Raw genomic sequence first — 20,659 nt, 5'->3', positions numbered from 1 at the left:
GCGGCGCGGAGGAAAGGAAAACCTTCGTAGCCGCCAAGTCATCTGATCCCCACTGCTTTAGTGCTTTCATGGGCCATTTTGGACAACGTGGGTTCAGCCCAACACGGAACACGGCCCTGCTAATGATTTTCTCGGTGGAAGGGGGTAGCCGATAATAGGCAAGGCCAATCGTGTATTCGTGTCAAATTCCAGTGGGCAAGACATGGCGGGGAGAGGAGGAGGCGGCGGCGGCAAGGGCGCGGCGGGGAGGATGATGTCGCTGCAGGAGTTCGTGTCCTCCATGGCCCCGCTCATTGATCTCGAGAAGGTCTTTCTCTTTCTCTCTTCTGTTTCAAGTTTGCGGTTGACTCGGCTGGTGACAGAAATGGATGGTGAGAGCGTCTGGGGTGGGTGCGCAGGCGGCGGAGATAACGGCGGAGTCCGAGACGAGCGCCAAGAGCCTGGAGAGGCGGGGCTGCGTCATTGCCAACCTCAAGTGCACCGATGCCCAGGTTGCTGCTTCGGTTATCTACTTCTGTTGCTGCTTCTGCTGCTTGGTGTGATAGGAATGCTGCAGTTGAGCCTCCAGTACTAAACTTCTAATGACCTTTGACTTGCTTATGCTGCCTGGCGCGTAGAGTAGACGGGACTGATGGGGAAGACGCTCCTGGAGTTCCAGCCCAACAAAGGCGATGTTCTTCCGGCTCACAAGGTGAGCCTGCTGTCTCTCGCCCTCTCTTTTTGTTGCCTGCTGCCGTGGCATTAGGGTTAGGAATTCAGACTGTTATGCGAATGAGCTCTCCGTCACTTGCCGTTGTAGGTCTTGTGATGACTTCCGTTTCAGTCAATCATACATTATACATAATCATGATTTACTGGGTGACAGTGTGACATAGGAAAGACTCACAAGTTCCTTTATATTCACAGGATGTTGATTGAAAACATGCACTGAGACCGATAATGCTAGCTTTACTTTTTCATTCTACCGCAGTTTGGAACGCATGATGTGGTTGCCCTGAAGCCAAATAAGGCAGATGCCGGATCTGCTTCGCTTGGTCAAGGTGTAGTTTATCGCTTAAAGGTACACTCATGTCATCTAATGCTACTGGCAATTTAAGGTTTTGCTCTGTGTGTAGAGGTAGCAATATCAATTTTGTTTCATAACCAACAGGATTCTTCCATTACTGTTGCTTTTGATGATATTCCTGAAGATGGTTTAAATAGCCCTCTGCGTCTTGAGAAGCTTGCAAATGAGGTACTACAACATTTTGCAGCATTCCATGCCTTCTCCTGATAATAGAAGCCTTTTAAGCTCATAATTGCACTTCTTTGTTTGTAATGTCATATTGTCCATGTTTGTTAATTGCTGGTTACATTGACCTACAGTTTGAATATACCTCTTTCATTGTCGATTTTTTCCTTGTGTAGTTTAGATTTTACTGGCTTGCCAGACCACCCAGACATCAAATTATGATAATCCCTGTTCTAGGTCACTTATCGGAGGATGAAGGATGCACTAATTGAACTTAGCAAGGCTGTCCAAACAGGACCTTCTGCAAACCTTGTTCCTGTTTTATTTGGAGAGAAGGCACCCATGCGCTCCAAGGATACTATGAAATTCAGTCCATTCAATAAGAACTTGGATGATTCACAGGTTACCATTTGAAATACTTCCTTTGTTGGTTGCATTCTGCTCTTGATTGTGTGATGCAGCATCATTAAGTTCCATTTATGTTCTAATCCACATGGTATGAGTTAAAGAAAAGCCATATACAAATGAAACTTATCATTTTTCTGGAATAATAGGATTTACTATATTATTTTAAGGATGATTTACCATAGAATTTCAGTAAATTGTTGTTCTGCAACCCCTCTTTCCTTGTAAATTGTTAATTACAATTGCATGAAGTTGAGTCATGTATGAATTAATAGTTTGATTTTTCAACCTGCAGTGTTGAACTTAAAGTACATAATTATTTTAATTATGGGAGCCAGAATTGCAATTCAATTCACCAGGATGTCTGCCACTAATTAAATGCTGCAATGCCAGAAAGGATTTCGTTAGTGTCTGTTGCCTGCCATATTTAAATGACTACTCAAAAGATGATACAGTTGTAGTTGCTTTTATCAGTTTTATCACCATATGGAGAGACGCTGTGACTATATTTGAAAGTATTTCAAGCCGAGGTTAAAACTAAAATACCTAATTCCTTCATGACTGGTGAACGAGTGGTTACACTTGAGTACATTTAACATTTTATTTATTCCTAAGGTTGTACTATGAAGAAACACATCCATAGATTGTACTGTGAAGAAGCACATCCACAGAATGATTCACTGTGTGGCTACCGCCATGTAACCCAGCGAAATACCCAACAGTTTACACTTTGAATAAGTTTCAGTCTTTCAAAAGAAAGATATAACAGCTGTTGATAGTTTGTTTTATTCATTACAACTGTAGATTTTTATTCAATTGCAAGTATTTCTTGAATCAAGAAGGGATCGAGTTCGGAACGATGATATACGTGATAGATTAGGGGTAGCACCAATTGAAGAAAAACTTGTCCAACACCGGTTGAGATGGTTTGGACATGTCCAACGGAGACCTCCAGAGGCACCGGTGCGTAGTGGAATCCTAAGCCAGGATAGTAACATGAAGAGAGGCAGAGGAAGACCGAAGTTGACTTGGGTAGAGGCAATAAAAGGAGACTTGAAAGGATGGAATATACCCAAAGACTTAGCCTTAGATAGGAGTGCTTGGAAAACAACTATTCACGTGCCTGAACCTTGATTGCTTCTGCTAGGTTTCAACTCTAGCCTACCCCAACTTGTTTGGGACTTAAAGGCTTTGTTGTTGTTGTTGTTGCAAGTATTTCTTGAATTTAAATCAATAATAGAAGTAGCAACTGAAACCAGCCCAGCAGTCATCAGCAACTTGTGGATGTGCCATCACATTTTGCATTATGACTGCTTCTGTATTTCACCCTCTTACCTCTCAATATTGGACTACTAGTTAGTTGGCCTTGTTTGCATAGCAGTAGAGCCAGCAGTCTACTATCGTAGCACCCTCTTAAATGTTGATGGTTTACCTTGTCATATCTTTAGGTTGTTTCTGTGTCATTTGTAACTTGTGCTTGTTTTGATGTTTCAGTGTTTTACAAAGTTTCATACTAGAGAATTTCTGTTAGAAAGTTATTATTGTTTGAAAAAAATGTGAAAGGGCCTCTAGCTGAGTTGGTTAGGTGGTCTGAGTAGCACTCCTCAAGGCAGGGGTTCGGGGATTTTCTTGACCTGTATGAGAAGGTCTTCTTCTTAATGCAATGCCCGGGGGCTGTCTTACCCCCCCCCCCCCCCCCCCCCCTCCCCCGCCCCCCGCAGGTCGAGTTGTTTTTATTGTTTGAAAAAATCAGGAGCTGCACAGATACTGTTTTGATCTTTGACCTTGTACACCATATATGTTTTTTCAGTTTCTTTTGTATAAATGTCCAAGACACAGCATATTATTTAAACTACAGGGCATAAATTGGATGCTTTTTTACCACTTTATAATAAATGTTGTATATGTTTTCTGTAGAAAGAGGCTATTTCAAAGGCTCTTGGATCAAGGGATGTTTTCTTGCTTCATGGACCTCCTGGAACTGGGAAAACAACAACTATTATTGAGATAATATTGCAGGAGGTCAAGCGTGGATCAAAGATTCTTGCCTGTGCTGCTTCTAATATTGCTGTGGATAATATCGTTGAACGACTTGCACGATACAGGTTTGCTGAAACAAAGTTATGAAATATTTTGATCACTGAAAATTTTTGCTTTAAGATTTCTGTTGGAAAGAAACGACAAGCATATACTGCATTACATGCCTTTTTTTCACCAATTTGGTAAATGTGATATGAGCCTGTTGAATTTCTGCAGGACAAAATTGGTGAGGTTAGGGCACCCTGCTCGTTTACTGCCCCAAGTGCTCGACAGCGCTCTTGATGCACAGGTATTACACTATTTTTAGTGGCTTATCAGTTTGCTTCTATGCTTTGGAAGTTGGAACTAGAATTTCTAGATGCATGAAGTTTGCTATTTACTTCGTAAGTGGCGATTGACTATTTTCTAACTATTGGCTTATCCAACTACATCGTAAAGTGTAATCATCATTTGCCTTTATTGGATATTTTATGAAAATCCAGTTTATGAATCTTGTATTCCCTTTGGTCAGATCAGTTTTTGCCTCACCTTTTGCCTCTGTTATTGCAGTGCGATTATTTCTTTTCCCAACAAGGAATGAGTTGGTTTTATATTGTCTTTTCCTTTTGTTATCAACCATATAACTATACATGCATTTTATTTAAATAATTTAAATAACTGTAAACGATATGCAGTTTAAAATTACTGTAAGAATTTTCGTTTGAGTATATGAACAAAAGTCATATGATCTTTGACCTGTGATACCTTCATGTGTTCGTATGACTTCTGGGACCAGGTATTACGAGCTGATAATAGTAGCTTGGCAGGAGACATTCGCAAGGAAATGAAGGTAAACACTGAACAGCTATTCATTCACTCCAAATTCTTGCTTTTATTTGCACCATGACTGCTTAGAATCCATTCTGCCAGGCTTTCAAAACTTGAACATGAATATGTTCAAGTATTAATGTTCTGATATGCAAAAACTACATCACCAGATTTACCACAATATATACATTTGTTAAGTTTTACGAATCGAGTGATGTAACTACAAAATGAGATCAGGGGTCATATCAGGGACTGCGAAAAATTAAAAAAAAAACATCAAATGGAAAAGAATGCAGTGTGTACATTATTTGGACACTACCGACAGCTATCAAAGAACAAACTACTGACAAGCCTCTTATAATTTGGACTTCAGTTACTTTATTCTCTGCGGTTAGGTTTTTCTTGACATGTCCTGTCTCTTGTAGGTGCTTAATAGCAAATTGCTGAAGGCTAAAGATAGGAACACTAAACGGGACATCAGGAAAGAGCTCAAAACCCTTGCAAAAGAGGAGAGAAAACGACAGCAGCTTGCAGTCACTGATGTACTGAAAAACGCTGATGTTGTGCTGACAACTTTGACTGGCGCATCTTCGAAAAAGCTATACGGAATTACATTTGATTTGGTTGTTATTGATGAAGCTGCTCAGGCACTTGAGGTGGCATGCTGGATAGCCTTGTTGAAAGTAAGTATAAGATTGAAGCACAAATCAAAGTTTGTGATGTGTTCTGTAGTGATGTAATTTGAATCTATTGACAGCATCACAAATATTGCCCACTGGGTAAATCTTATGACATTTATGAAGTCAATTTTAACATAAAAGTCATTTTTAACATAAATTCACTTAAAGCATCCTGCTACTGGTAGTTATTTAGTCATGAACTGCTTGATAGGCAATACCATTAGCTAAGTGATTGCCTTTATGTTCAGTATAAATCAGCATGCACAATACTGTGGTTGTAATAATGTAGTACTGTAGTTTCAGTCATTGTCGTTATGATTTGGAGCTTCTTAATCTACTTTCTTGGCATCCAGGGGCCAAGATGTATTCTTTCTGGAGACCATCTTCAACTTCCTCCAACAATTCAAAGTGTTGAGGCTGAAAAGAAGGGGATGGGAAAGACACTCTTTGAACGCCTTACCGAAGCTTATGGAGAGGAAATCACATCCATGCTCACTGTCCAGTACAGAATGCACGAGCACATTATGAGCTGGTCGTCTAAAGAACTTTACAATAATAAGGTGTGAATTTACCCTATGTTATTATGCTACCAGTTCCGTCGTGGTTTTGATTGTTTTCCTGTCATTTTCCTCATCTTATTATTCCCTTGTTTCTTCTCAGATCAAAGCACATTCTAGTGTTGCTGGGCATATGCTCTATGATCTTGAAGAAGTCACTAGATCTTCTTCAACAGAACCAACTATTATACTCATTGACACTACAGGGTGATTGTTATCTGATATTTCTCGCTGTTTCAGAACACTATTGTAATTATATTTGTTGAACTGTTCATACATAGAGATTTCACTATTTTCTTTTTTTCCTTTTTTGCTCTGCATGCCTTGCAAATAGTATTGCTAAATACCTTTACAAAAGAAAATAGGATTACTATTTTCTCTGTAGAAATATACTTTGTATTCGAAGAAGATAATTAGGATGCGTGTGGGCATCCTTTTGTTGTTGAAAAAGATGCTTTTTCCCTAAGAGATGAACCCTCTGGATGCTTTTCACATAATGTTTCTAACATTTTCATATACTCTTAGGTGTGATATGGAAGAAGTAAAAGACGAAGAGGAGAGCACCATGAACGAGGGCGAGGCAGCAGTATCCATTGCCCATGCCAAGTTGCTTGTTGAGAGTGGCGTTAATGCTTCTGATATTGGAATAATTACTCCTTACTCTGCACAGGTTTTTGGTCCCTTAGTCACCCTATGCATATTCAAGATAATATTCAAGTTAATAGCTAATTTTACCAGTCATCCACTGATGCCTGCAGTACATGATCTTCTGGTTAATAACGATGCTTTGTACTTCTGTCCTATTGTCATGACCTAATATATGTATGCATGTAACACGGCCTTTTGGGGGGCATTCTATAGGTGCTTGTTGCTTCATGTCTTTTGTGCTCACACTGTTAAGGTTCAATATATAAGATGCCTATCTACAGTATATCTTTTTTTCTCATTTACACCATTGTTGGTGGTTGGCAGATTTTACATGGCCGATGGCCTCAGTCTTTTACTTGTTTTATTACATTGTAAACATTTTCTTCCAACTCTCAGCTTTTAATTCATCTGGCTGTTATGAATTTATGGTGGCTTCTTGAGGGCTTCACCTAGTTCTGAAGGCCTGAATTATTGAATGGTTTAATATCATAGGTAACCTGCTTGAAGATGATGAGAAACAAAGATGCTAAATTGAAAGATTTAGAGATATCGACAGTTGATGGGTTTCAAGGCCGGGAGAAAGAAGCCATCATCATTTCAATGGTCCGGTCTAACTCAAGGAAAGAGGTAAAATCCCTCCTGAGAACCTCTTAGATGAAAATTTGCTATTTTTATATTGAGCTGTACATATACAGAAATATAGACTCTGATGCATATACAATGTTACATAGTATATCCAGAAAAACAGGATTTAGGTGCACTTGTTTTTATTATTAAAAAATGTAGAAAAATTGGTCCACGGATTATAAGCATTGCTAGCATGGTCCTTTTTTACGCAAGATGTTCTGCAGATTTTTTGTTTGTGATTCTACAGTTCGTAATTTTTGTCATGAGAATGAATGAAATCTACTCCTGAAAAAATGGTAACCTGACTTAACCGAAATGTGATGTTCCTACTTCCTAGTTATGTTTGATTATATAAGGTGGGAAACTTCACCTCATAATAATCCAAACACAATAATGGTTGTCTCCTGGTTTTCTGTAGCAATTGCTGAGTAAACCTTGTGCCTTTGGTTCTTTTAGGTGGGGTTCTTGAGTGATCACAGGCGGATGAACGTGGCGGTGACACGAGCCAGGAGGCAGTGCTGTCTGGTGTGTGACGTGGAGACCGTGAGCAACGACAGGTTCCTGAAACGCTTGGTCGAATACTTCGAGGAGAACGGGGAATACTTGAGTGCTTCAGAATACCAGAGCAGCTGACTCGCGTCGCGTCAATCAAATTCTAGTGGTTCGTGCAAGTGGATGCTCTTCCAGGTTCCAGCCTTGCATACGAAGTCTGGCGTGATGGCATCTGGCATATCCGTGGAGCAAGTGGATAGGATCTGCATGTAGATTTGAGTGTTGGAGAGCACACACAACAGTATGAAGCTATGGTTCCTACATATCTTTGCTTTTCTTTTCCTTGTGTACACATAAATAAGGCCCTGTTTAGTTTTTCTCCCTAAAGTTTACTCCTTATCACATCGTATGTTTGACACATGCATAGAGTATTAAATATAGACTAAAAAATAATTAATTGCACAGATTACAACTAATTTGCGGGACGAATTTGTAAGTCTAATTAGTTCATGATTTGACAACGTTGTGCTATGGTAAACATGTGCTAATGACGGATTAATTAGACTTAATAAATTCGTCTCGTGAATTACTGACGGATCATATAATTTATTTTTTTATTAGTATCCGAACACCTATACGACACCCTGCAATATCCGACGTGATATTTTTAAACTTTACTTCCTGTATTTAAACACCACCTAAATGATGTTTTGTTCCGCCATCGCCAATGCCTTGGGAATGAAAATCTTACAAAAGCAAGAGGACAGTGGAGAATTTGCTGTGGAATTGTGTACTTTTGCTCTCCTTTACCTTTTGCTGGACCTTTTTTGTCCCGGTGACGCGACTCCTGCTAGTGCTAGGTGGGCTGTGGACTGTGGCGCTGCTTGTGTGGGAATATCCGCCACAATATGCTGATGCAACACAAAGTGTAGTCCCGTGTCTGGTAGGAAAAGGACGAAGGAACACGTGGTGCTCCGCCATCTGTTTATCGTTTTGTCGGTTTACTCTAGGCTCTCCTATTTTTGACGGATGGCGGTGGGCTGCAAGCTCTACAAAGTTCTGTGAACAACTACAACTGAGTTCATAGAACCATCGGACCAGCCTTTTCTGTAGAAGAATGTCTTAAAAAGCCCTATGTGATCAGCTAGAGATCGTTAAAATCTGCAGTCTTTGTAGAACGTGTTAAAAGCTGGAAAAAAATAGGGGGTGGATGATGTGATTGTCACAATTTGGGTAAAGATTGTTAAAATTTTGCTTTTCACAGAATTGGTACAAAAATGTCTTAGAGGGCCCTATTTGATCGACTAGAGATCGTTGAAAGCTGCCTTGTAGATCGTGTTAAAAGGGATGAATTATGTGATTGTCATATTTGGGTAGAGATTGTTAAAAAAAACTGCTTTTTCATAGGTTGTATGGATAGCTAAAGCTTTTAAAAGTCATAGTCTATGAGCTCGTGCTGATTCAAATATAATATAAAATTATGTATACCTCATTTTTTTTTTCTCCTCTATAATTTTTCATCCCTTACTCACCCCTAGTCCGTTTCCGTTCACTCTACCGAGCATAAAAGTTATATCAGATTTTACTATTTTACTAGGAATAGTAGTATACAATGAATTAAAGATGAGATTTCTATTTGGTTTGTTGTTTCATCTGTAATCTGATCTCACGGCTTGTGCTCAGATGAATTAAAATAGGATGAGTTTGTGAGTGTCTGATTTTGTACTGTGTAATAAAAAAAGTATCATCAACTAATGAGTCATACTTACCTACCACCCGACCAACAATTAATTGTTAGTCAGTTTTTCCAGCTAGCATAGTGTCGGTGTTTTGGACCGACGGGTCCTCAACCAACTAGTGAAAATGTACTGCGTGCCCCTAGTCCCGGATGGTGATGCAAAGAGACACGAGGTTTATACTGGTTCAGGCAATAGGTGCCCTACGTCCAGTCTGAGAGATCGATCTTGTATTCCTTGCACCGAGGTGCTTGTAGTAGGGGGTTACAAGCAGGGCGAGAGAGGGAGCTGGTCCCAGGTCTACGTGGAGCGGTGTAGATTGCTTGAGATGTTGATCTCAGGTAGCGGGGAAGCGTGCGTGTTACAGAGTGTAGAGCGTGTGTTCGTCTGAGTGTCTAAGTCTACCTTCTGTCTGCCTATGCCTCTATGTGTCTCGTGAGTGTTTGTCTGTGTTTTCCCCCGTCTGTCTGTGTCTGTCCTAGAAACAGCCCCGGTCTCTCCCTTTTATAGTTGAAGGGGGGACAGGGGTGATACATGTGTTTGCTACGCGGCGTCCTGTGAGCGGAGGTGGCATTTTCGAGCCCTGTAGCTTGTCACTGTGGCGGCATGGTCGACGGAGCGGTCTTTTGTCCTTGATGCACTGGAGCGACGCGCCGGTCACACCTGATCCTGTGCGACGTGGGAGCTCCAGTGATAGCTTGACGCAGGGCATGGCGGACGACGTGTCGGTCACTGTGTGTCGGCAGCGTAAAGAGCCAAGGCTCAGTTGGTGCCGAGGCCGAGCCATCATGGGGGGCTCGGCGGGCGCGAATCCCGAGGCTACTGAGACCCTGAAGTGGATTGCCGAGGCTCAGAGGGAGCGGTTGGTCCTGTACACTGATTTCGAGGCTACAGTGACCCGGACTTGACTCCCCACACCGCGTTGTTCCTAGAGCAGGGGTTAGGTAGCACAGTGCAGTGCGGGCGTCAGTCGTGGGCACAGTACCGAGTACAGCGGCCGGTAACCCCTGCCCCGTCCCATCTCAGACGGCATGGTGTTGATGTGACTCCTATTTCGTTGGTCACTCCGCTGTGTCGAGCCGTCGTCCGGCTGACATCGCGGGAGTGGTTGGTCGCATTAGTTGGACGTGACGTTCTGTCAGGGAAGTCGGTCGAGGAGGAGGCGACGGGGTTATTGCCGAGCCAGCCTCGAGCGAGGCGGAGAATTGTCACCTCGTCCGAGGCTTTACGTGCGGGGCCTCGAGCGAGACGGAGAATCGGTTCCCCGTCTGAGGCCTTACGTGTGGGGCCTCGAGAGAGACGGAGAATCAGTTCCCCGTCCGAGGCCTTACGCGCAAGGCCTCGAGCGAGGCGGAGAATCGGTAGCCTCGGACAAGGTGGGGGTTAGCCAGTAGTTGTCTCTTGGCTTTGATTTTGATAGGGTCTAAGCTATTTTTTTGGTTTTTGCTTAGGGGACCCCTTTTTATGGTACCCGACAGTAGCCCCCGAGCCTCAGGGAGAGTGTGAGCGCCCTCCCTAAGGTTTTGATGAGACTTGGCTCGCGGCAGCTCCTGGCGAGATGGTGTTTCGTACTCGAGGCCTTGGTGGGTGCGCGCGAGCGCACCAGCCGGGTGTAGCCCCCAAGGCCCTGGGGGAGTGGATTTATTCCTCCAGGGGCTTTTCTCACGTCGTGCGAGGGGTTTTGTTGCGTTTGCCAAGCCCATGAGGGCGAGTTCGGGTCGCTGGGTCTCGGCTTGGTTGCAGGAAGAGCCCCTGAGCCTTTGCGCGGAGCAAGAGGGCAATCAAGAGTTTCCCTGTCTTTTTTGTGCGACCCTCACGCATCCTTTTCGTTTGGAAGGAGGGGTAGGGTATGCCAGGCTACCCTCGGTGGGCGCGAGCAGTGACACCTTCGTTGAACTGTTATCGGGTAAGTCTGAGTGGAGGCCCGTGCCCTATTCGATAGGGGTCGGCTAGTGGTCCAGAGACACACTCCAAAAGTACCAGAGGGCTTCTCTAGTGGGTCCCAGGGCCATTCGATTGGCCCCGAGGGCTTGATGCCTCCCTTCGGTGGGATCTCATTCGGAGACCTCCCTACTGGTTTCGGACATGACTTGGGGCATCCCGAGCGATCGCTTGCTCGGGCCTCGACCATGTACGGGCTCGCCCATAGTCATCCCTGACTCTGTTGTCCTGGGGCGGCTGTCGAGACCCTCGGGGGCCCAGCCTTCGAACCCCTGGACCGTAACAGGCTCGATGCCCTTTATCGCATTTTGCCGAGCCTCCGAGTGCGAGCTCGGGTCGTTGGTATTCGACTTGGTTGCAGGAAGAGCCCTGAGCCTCTGCACAGAGCGGGAGGGCGATCAGGAGTTTCCCTGTCTTTTTTTGTGCGACCCTCGCGCATCCTTTTTGTTTAGGAGGGGTTGTTTGCCGAGCCCTCAAGTGCGAGCCTGGGTCACTGGGTCTCGGCTTGGTTACAGGAAGAGCCCCCGAGCCTCTACATGGGGCGAGAGGACGATCAGGAGTTTCCCTATCTTTTTGTGCGACCCTCACGCATCCTTTTCGTTCGGAAGGAGGGGTTGTTTGCTGAGCCCTCGAGTGCGAGCCTGGGTCACTGAGGAGGGTTTGTTTGCCGAGCCCTCGAGTGTGAGCCTAGGTCGCTGGGTCTCGGCTTGGTTGCAGGAAGAGCCCCCGAGCCTCTGCACAGAGCGAGAGGGTGATCAGGAGTTTTCCTGTCTTTTTGTGCGACCCTCGCGCATCCTTTTCATTCGGAAGGAGGGGTTGTTTGCCGAGCCCTCGAGTGCGAGCCTAGGTCACTGAGGAGGGTTTGTTTGCCGAGCCCTCGAGTGCGAGCCTGGGTCGCTGGGTCTCGGCTTGGTTGTAGGAAGAGCCCCTGAGCCTCTGCACAGAGCGAGAGGGTGATCAGGAGTTTCCCTGTCTTTTTGTGCAACCCTCGCGCATCCTTTTCATTCGGAAGGAGGGGTTGTTTGCTGAGCCCTCGAGTGCGAGCCTGGGTCACTAAGGAGGGTTTGTTTGCCGAGCCCTCGAGTGCGAGCCTGGGTCGCTGGGTCTCGGCTTGGTTGTAGGAAGAGCCCCCGAGCCTCTGCACGGAGCGAGAGGGCAATCAAGAGTTTCCCTGTCTTTTTTGTGCGACCCTCGCGTATCCTTTTCGTTTGGAAGGAAGGGTTGTTTGCCGAGCCCTCGAGTGCGAGCCTGGGTCGCTGGGTCTCGGCTTGGCTACAGGAAGAGCCCCCGAGCCTCTGCACGGAGCGAGAGGGCGATCAGGAGTTTCCCTATCTTTTTGCGCGACCCTCGCACATCCTTTTCGTTCGGAAGGAGGGATGGAATATGCCAGGCTACCCTCGGTGGGCGCGAGCGATGACACTTCCGGTGAGCTGTTATCGGGTAAGTCCGAGTGGAGGCCCGTGCCTCATTCGATAGGGGTCGGCTAGCGGTCCAGAGACGCACTCCAAAAGTACCAGATGGCTTCTCTAGTGGGTCCCAGGGCCGTTCAATAGGCCCTGGGGGCTCGATGCCTCCCTACGGTGGGATCCCATTCGGAGACCTCCCTACCGATCTTGGACACGACTTAGGGCATCCCGAGCGATCGCTTGCTCAGGCCTCGGCCATGTACGGGCTCGCCCATAGTTGTCCCTGACTCTATTGTCCTGGGGCGGCTGTCGAGACCCTCGGGGGCCTAGCCTTCGAACCCCTGGACCATAATGGGCTCGGTGCCCAGTTCCTTCATCTGAAAGGAATTGGGTGGGGGATATTCCCCTCCTATCGGCTGACAATAGCAGGTGCGCCTTTTGAGGCGGTTTCTCGGGGAGACGAAATGGCACCTGCCGTTGCTACGGTCGGATGCGATGCGGTGTCAGCGGATGGGACATAACTGTGCGTGCGATTAATAAGGAAAAGGTGGGCGCGTGGGCGGTTAAATCGGATCTGGATTAACTGTGCTAGATTTGAGGGAAACTTCCCCGATTTTGTCGCCCGTCTGTTTTGCCCCCTTCCTGCATAAATATGTGACGAGCCTCACCCCTCTCCCCCTTACCTTGCCTGCATTCATCTTTGCTGCCCTCGAGCCATTGCTAGGAACAGATAGCGTCGGGGAGAAGAAGGGAGAAGGGGGAGAGAGGGAGAGCGAGCCTTACCGTCATAGCCGCATTCTCCACCGCACTCATGGCCAGTGGCACTACTGTCATTCAGGTAGACCCTTGGGGTCCATCCGACATGTCCATGGAGATGCTGCAGTCGCTTATCGACGACGGCCTCCTTCGCCTGGTTACCGACCTCAACAGACTGGAGTGGATTGCTCTGGGAGGCGAGCCGGAGCCGAGGCCATGCGATGGTTACATCGTGAGCTTCATGTCCTTCCACGAGCGTGGTCTCGGCTGTAACACCCCGGTGTTATGCCTGCATTTAGGCATTGCTAATCATACATATCGTGCATCATCAAGCATCCTATTCATACATGCGTAATCTTGCATATAACAACTAAAACATTACTTCGAAACATACGAAACATGTTTGTGAAAAGTAAATGATGCATACACTTATTAGAATTGTTTTGCCCTGAAATTTTCTTGCTAGGTTAGTAAACCATGTTTGGCTGCTATTGTAAATCAGCTAGCAATAATTAGTTCAATTTTTGGAGCAATGTTTGTATTCAAAGTAATTCAAAATTTTGCTTTCAAAATAATTCTCCAAAATGAGGGTTTTGAATTAAAATTGACTTTGATTTTATAATTCAAAATCTAGATAGAATTGGACTTTGGTCATAAAAGCAAAGTTGTAGGGAATTAAATTCTAAGCAACTTTCATTTTTGGTACATTTTCAAAAGAGGTCATTTTCTTGCTCAAAATAATGTTTGAAAGATGGCATTTAAAAATTTCTTGAAAATATATTGAAAAATTCCATTTCTATTTGTCTGGGCCGCCGCCTCGCTTCTGGCCCGCCAGCCGAAGCCGGCCCAGCGAGCTCCTGCACGCCGCGCGCCTCGCCTCGGCCCAGCCCAGCGCCATGCCAGCCCGGCCTGCCTCCGCGCGCCGCGCCTTCTTCTCCCGCGCGCCGTGCCCGTCGCCGCGCCACGTCCTGACCGCGTCAGGCGACGCCCGCCGCGTGTCCGCCATGCGCCCGGCTAGCTCTGACCACGCAGCGCGCTGGCGGGCTTGAAGAGGAGCGCGCCCTGCTGCCAGCCGCATGCGCTCTGCCTTCACTCCTCCCGTGCTGCCTTTCCTTCCGCCAGAGCCGCGAGCCCCGAGCTCCGCCCTCGCCGCGCCCGAGCTCCGCCGGCGTCAAACTCCCGCACCACCGCGCCATTCTCCAATTCCTCGCGCCTGCAGCTCCGCCTCGCCTTCCTTCAAGTCGCGCTTGAGCTTGCTCCGCCTTCCGAGCACAGGTCGGGCCTCCCCGCGTCTCGCCGCCGACGGCCATGGCGCCGCCGTGCTCGGCCGCCATGGAATCCGTCTTCCTTCTCCCCTCCAGCCTCGCCTAGCTACCCTACCGAGCTCGCCTTCTCCTCGCACGTCTCCTGCGCTCGCTCGCTGGCGCTGCCGTGGCCGGAGACGGCCGCCGGCCGCTGGCCGAGCCACGCCGTCGCGCCAGCGCGCGCCCCGGCAAGGCGCTCTGCCTCGGCTGGCCAGGCCGAGCCAGGCCGAGGGCTGACGCCCTGTTGGGCCGTCCCCCTCCCTCGCGCTCAGGCCGCGCAGGCCGGCTGTGGCCGTGGGCCAGTTCATTTCCGTGGGCCGGCCCAGTAGCATTTAAATGATTTGTTTTCAATTTATTCATTATTATTTGAAAACAGAAATGGTTTGCAAAATATTTGGATACTCAAAGTTGCTCCAAATTTGTTGAAACAAATTTTTCTAGGTTCCTTATCACCAGATCTACTTGGGAAAAATAGTGCATGTCATTTTTGATATACTTTTCTGTAGGATTTTATTTAATCATAAATATTGCTGATAACTTGAAAAATGTGTAGAAAAATCTATAGTCTTCAGAAAAATATGATTCCAAGTTTGTTAATCTTATTATGTCATGTACTTCCTAGGAAAAATATGTTTCATATATGTGCTGTGGGAAAATTTTGAGGTGTAGTTCAAGTACCTTAAATGGCTGATTTTTGTTATTTTTGCTAGAGAGCAAAATTTGTATAAAACATGCATGTGGTACTTTTTGTATAGTGATTATTTACTGTTTAGAATCTAGGAAAAATACTAATTCTGTTGTTTGACACTTTTCATAGTACAAAGTAAATTCATGCTCATTTTTATGCTATAGCTTGTCATTTTTGTGTAGGATAGTTTACTTATCCAAATGCCATGAAATTTTTATGGTAGTCTGTTTAGGGTAGTAGTATGCTACTGTAATTTTCTCAGATTTTTAGGAGCATCAGAAATATAGGTTGCTATTCAAACCTATTATTAATTAGGGTTTAAGCAAGTGTTGCTTTAAGTGTGATTAAGAAATTAGTAAAGCTTTGGTGTATCTTTGAAGCATTTCATAAGATAGGTTAACTTAACATATTAGTAGTAGAAGAGAATGCAGTAGATGACATGTGCTTGTAGTATAGTTCTTAGATGATGTTGACTACCTTGCATTTCAACATATCCATTGCATGCATCTCCTTCGATGCACCGTTTGCATAATCCCTTACGCGCATTGCATCATACAGGATCACAAACCGAGAACCCAGTCCTCATACCCGAGGAGCTCGAGGAGCAGCTCGAGGTGCAGCAGCAGGAAGTGCCAGAAGCCGACGAGGAGGACGTTGAGGAACTTCCGGAGTGCCCCGATCACCGTCCGAGCTCCTTCGAGAGAGGCAAGCCCCGGAGCATTTTTCTCCCGGTTTGCAAAGATTTAATTAAATGCTTTACTTTAATTGATGCATTACGTTCAGGAGTTGTTTGCAACCGTTGCTGCATTATACCTTGCTTACCTTTGTTATACTATATCCTTGTTACCCTGGTATCCGCAGTCGAGTCAATGCTTAGCTGGCTTAGACCGGTAGAAGTCGGGTGATTTCCTGTCACCTGCGAGCTATAGGTGGTTACCTGGATCTGCTTGGATGACTATGAAGTCATGGTATAACTAAGTGTTAAATGAAGTTGAGACCGGACGGAGACTTGCAGTGTTTTGGACTGTAGTGTTTTCCGTCTGTGTTGATTAAGGACCGACCGTTGTTGGGCCTCGAGTCATGTTGAACGCATGCCTTACATTTAGCTGGCCGGATAAAGTACCTTCCGACCGCGAAGCTGGGAGATTTTTCGGGCCGAGTAAATTGCCCGCAGCGCACTGTGCCGAAGCAGGTGTGGTAGGACACGGGGGCGGGATGATAAGGCCAAAGTGCAGTCGGTCGGCCCCCGGGTACATGTGGTTCCTGGCAAACTCGAGATACCTGGAAAGTTGACTCGATGATCAATATCTCACTTTAGCGGGTGAGTGAGATTTGTGTAAGGAACAAATCACCAGCTGGTTAGGAATCGATTCGAATCGCCATCGCTCCTGGATAGTGAGCACTTGACTTGAGTTACTTCATCGTAGTAAATGTTATGGAACACTTGGACAGTTATAATGAATATGACAGTATGGAAGTTGCTTAATGATCATTGGTTATCATTATCTGTTTAATTACATGTTTACTCTAGTATAGGTGCAAATCTAGTCGACAGGTTAATAACATTTAATTCGACAATAATGCTTCAAAAAGGTTCTTGAAATGCTAAAATGCTTCTTTTTGCAAATGAGTCAGCTACCCTACTATAAAGCCCTTCATAATCCTTGGTGTCATTTATTTTCGGTTATGTCGGGTAAGTCTGGCTGAGTACATTCTCGTACTCAGGGTTTTATTCCCACTTGTTGCAGATGGGCAGATGTATTACGGCTACTGTATCAACTGCCTGTATCCTGCGATGGGTGATGCTTAGGACCATGGGCATGGTCATTCCTTACGTCTCATCTGATGCTTTTGTTGGAGATGATCATTCGCTGGCACTATATTTAAACTCCGCGTGAGTGTGTGTGTGGTTTGAACAAATGACTTCCGCTACTTTTATTCGAACTGGTTTGTAATAACTATGTTGAAACTCTGATGTATCTGAGATTGTGAACTTTTATGTAATATGTGATGGTGACCGCTAAACTTATTACGATCATGGCTGGGACATGAGTTGGTTTGAAATCCTTCGTGATTTCACGGACTACCGGGTTATACGGGCTTAAGTTTGCTAAATCGTCTGCTCTGGCGGATGATTTTCTTACTTAATTTCATATAATTGGTCGGTTCTGTTACAGCTGGCATCAGAGCATGGTTTAGCATGTTACTGTTCACAAGTGTATTTAAAACAAAAAGGCATTTGGAAAACGTGATTTTAAAACTATAAAGTGTGCCGGTGATCATATCCTTTATGCCCAGTTAAGGACTTTAGGTGGCTTAATTAAGTACTGACTGGGGTTCTTGCATCATATTTCTCTTTCGTCGCTCATACGGCGTGCTATTGTATGAGTGCCACTTGTTTGAGTGGTAATGAATGGATCATTTGCCTCTACGCCTCGGTAAGTGTGAGTTGTGAGAGCATGATCGGATACACCGCCGATCTAGGGTGAATGATTATATGATGCTGGAGTAATTACGTGTTCTACGCATGTTTTACAAAGGTATCTCATGTATGGGTCTTCCGTCGGTGGAGGCGATGCCGTCAATAGGGCGATGGTTCGGGTAGTTACTACCGTTGTACACGTATCTGGGGATTCGTGTAGAGCGTGTAGATAAAACTTTACTGCTTTTATGCATTCATTGGGAATTGGGCTGAAATGAATTTTCTGCAGGTACATAACAACGCTATCGTGTAGAACGTATTAGCTACGTATTGAGAGATCGTTGTATGCCACCGAATTAGTCGTTAGAAATTATTTATTTCCTAAGTTTGTGAGAACGTACGACCCGTACATACATCATGTTACTTGTGCATCTCATTCATCTCATGCATACCTCCCCTTATAAATTGATTATCTCATTTTGATAAAAGTGTATCACCAAAAATATGTTTCCTCGAAGTAATAAGAGAACTTTTGCTACAGATGGCCCGCACGAAGCAGACCGCCCGTAAGTCCACCGGAGGAAGAGCACCCCGACGTCCGTTGGCCCTGAGGGAGCACCGCGCCACGGACACCTTCTTGAGCGAGTTTGGCATGCTGACCTTGCTTTGGAGAGTGCTCCATGATGTGGGGTACCCAGAGGGTCAAGAGCCGGTGTACTCTTGGAATGAGAGCCAGTTGGCAGATGATGGACTTGCAGTGGTGGAGATCACAGTTCCTGCTCTCGGTGATGCTCCAGATTGGGATGGTTGGCATTTGGAGTTTGAGGGTTGCACTCCAGCTGAGGGTGCAGAGGGAGCAGCCTTCCGTGTCATCAGGGACATTATGAGCAGATTTCCTAGTGAGCTTGCAGCAGCTCTAGCTGGTACTTTTCCTAGGGATGATCCTCGTGATGCCATTTGGGTTCAGCCTCAAGGAAGTGCATTGGTCAGAGGTCCAGCTGAAGGACAGGCTAGCGACAACCAGGCGATGAGTGCTATGTTCGCCGCCATTAGAGCATATGAGGGTCTCGAGAGTACCTACTGGACTTTGACTGGCTTGCGTAGTGAGGATAAGCTCAAAGGGAAAAAGCAGAAGAAGAGACAGGCACGAGCCATAGCTAGCTTGCAGTAGCAATTGGCTGATATGAACTTACAGCGAGATCAGGCGGTTGAGAGAGGTGATAGAGCTATGCAGCGAGTGCATACATTGACTCAAGCCAACAACAATGCAGACCGCATGATTGGACAGTTGGTTCAGGAAAGGAATGAAGCCTGGAACGCAAGAAACCTTCTGCTGCAGAGAGTCGATGAGCTAGAGGAATACAACGGCAACCTGCACGAGGAGTTTCACGCGCTCTACAATGGGGTTGGCCCATATGCTCCACCGAATGCCGCTGGCATGGACATCGACGACGACGACCAGGATGAGCCTGTAGTTTCACCTGGAGGCGATGGTGACGTCTCCGATCCCGACGATGGCCCCGAGGAGTAGGCTAGTTGCTTTGCGCTAGTATCTAGGTCCTGTCGCGATGACCTTTCTTTTGTTGGCATGTAATCCATCGTATGTTGTTTCGAACGTATGAGACTTGGCATGTGGTTGGAACTTGAATTTCAAATGCGATATCTGAACGCATAAAAAGTCCAGTGTGTGTATGCTGGCAATGTGATTTTATGGACGCGATGTTTGCCGTTTAAGTATTTCGATTAAGTGCTGTCGTTTTAATTGGAATGCGATTGTTGTGCCTCTGTTTTATTGTATGAATTTATTCTCTCCAGTAAATTCAGTACGGCATAAGTTTTCCTTCGCTCGCAATTATTACAGCTTCACTCAATCGTTACTTGTTGCTGAAATATGCAGATGACAAACACTCGCCGAACCACGTATGAAGCCGCTGAGCCCGGTGCTAACGGTATGGGGACCGGTGGTGGTGGTGGTGGAAACCATGGCAACAACAATGAGCCTCCCCATGAACCGCATTTGCCACCTCCTCCCCCGTTCACCCCCGAGATGTTTCTCGCACAGCTGCTCGGGAGTCAGCGCAATGCGGAACAATCCCAGAAGAACATGGAAGATTTTCTACGCACCATAGCCAACAACGTGCAACGTGGTAACAATCAAGGCGGTGGCATGGGAGTAAACCAATATAGCAGCTTCAAAGATTTCATGGACACCAGGCCACCCGTATTCAAAGAAGCAACAGAGCCACTCGATGCTGAGGAATGGATCAACACGATGGAAGATAAATTCCGTGTGTTAAGGATGACTGAGGTTCTGAAAACGGAGTACGCTGCACTTCAATTGCAGGGACCGGCGGGAATGTGGTGGAAGCACCACCGCACCAACTTCCCTCCAAATGCTCAGATTTCTTGGAGAGAGTTTGCTGAGGCCTTCCGTGGAGTCTATATTCCACCCGGGCTGACAGAGATGAAGTTGGGAGAGTTTCTGGCATTGAACCAGGGCACCAAGACCGTGACGCAATACCTGCATGCTTTCAACAACTTATGTCGCTATGCTCCCGACATGGTTGACACAGATGCTAAGAGAATAGCCAGCTTTAAGAGGGGTCTCAATCCAAAAATGATGAAGCATGTTGGTACCAACAACCGCGTCAGATTCAATGACTTCATCAGCGACTGTCTGAAGCAGGAGAAGAATAACAATGCCAGCACCGCAGCCAAGACACGCAAGAGAGCCTTGGAAGGAGGGCCGTCTCAAGCCAGAGCACCTATGGGAGGTCGTCCTCCTTATCGCCCATCGGCACCTGGCGCTAGGTTCAGGCCACCTCAGCCAAGAAGTCAGAATTTCCGTGGACCTCAGAAGCCGTACAAAATGGCAGTACAGCCCAACAAAGCAGCCGCAACTGCGGTACAAGGCAGTTC

General features: G+C 46.1%; 1 protein-coding gene across 2 annotated transcripts; it reads left to right on the top strand.

Annotated features, from left to right (window-relative positions):
• The first annotated feature begins 79 nt into the window (after positions 1 to 79).
• On the top strand, positions 80 to 7,971 carry LOC136537063 (uncharacterized). 2 transcript variants are annotated; one of them, XM_066529174.1, is made up of 15 exons: positions 80 to 307; positions 399 to 491; positions 623 to 691; positions 971 to 1,060; positions 1,151 to 1,234; positions 1,469 to 1,633; positions 3,554 to 3,741; positions 3,893 to 3,965; positions 4,452 to 4,505; positions 4,909 to 5,166; positions 5,517 to 5,723; positions 5,824 to 5,927; positions 6,246 to 6,390; positions 6,861 to 6,995; positions 7,452 to 7,971. In XM_066529174.1, the coding sequence occupies exons 1-15, from the start codon at positions 203 to 205 to the stop codon at positions 7,626 to 7,628; spliced, it is 1,947 nt and encodes a 648-aa protein (XP_066385271.1). In that variant the 5' UTR covers positions 80 to 202; the 3' UTR covers positions 7,629 to 7,971. The 2 variants fall into 2 exon arrangements, with proteins under 2 accessions (XP_066385271.1, XP_066385310.1); XM_066529213.1 differs by having other exon boundaries at positions 260 to 307; positions 618 to 691; positions 7,452 to 7,968.
• The last annotated feature ends 12,688 nt before the right edge of the window (positions 7,972 to 20,659 follow it).

Source organism: Miscanthus floridulus, chromosome 1 (assembly GCF_019320115.1).
Source record: "Miscanthus floridulus cultivar M001 chromosome 1, ASM1932011v1, whole genome shotgun sequence".
Lineage (NCBI taxonomy): Eukaryota > Viridiplantae > Streptophyta > Magnoliopsida > Poales > Poaceae > Miscanthus > Miscanthus floridulus.
The sequence above is the reverse complement of the archived record's forward strand: the minus strand, read 5'-3'. Positions and strand labels throughout refer to the sequence as shown.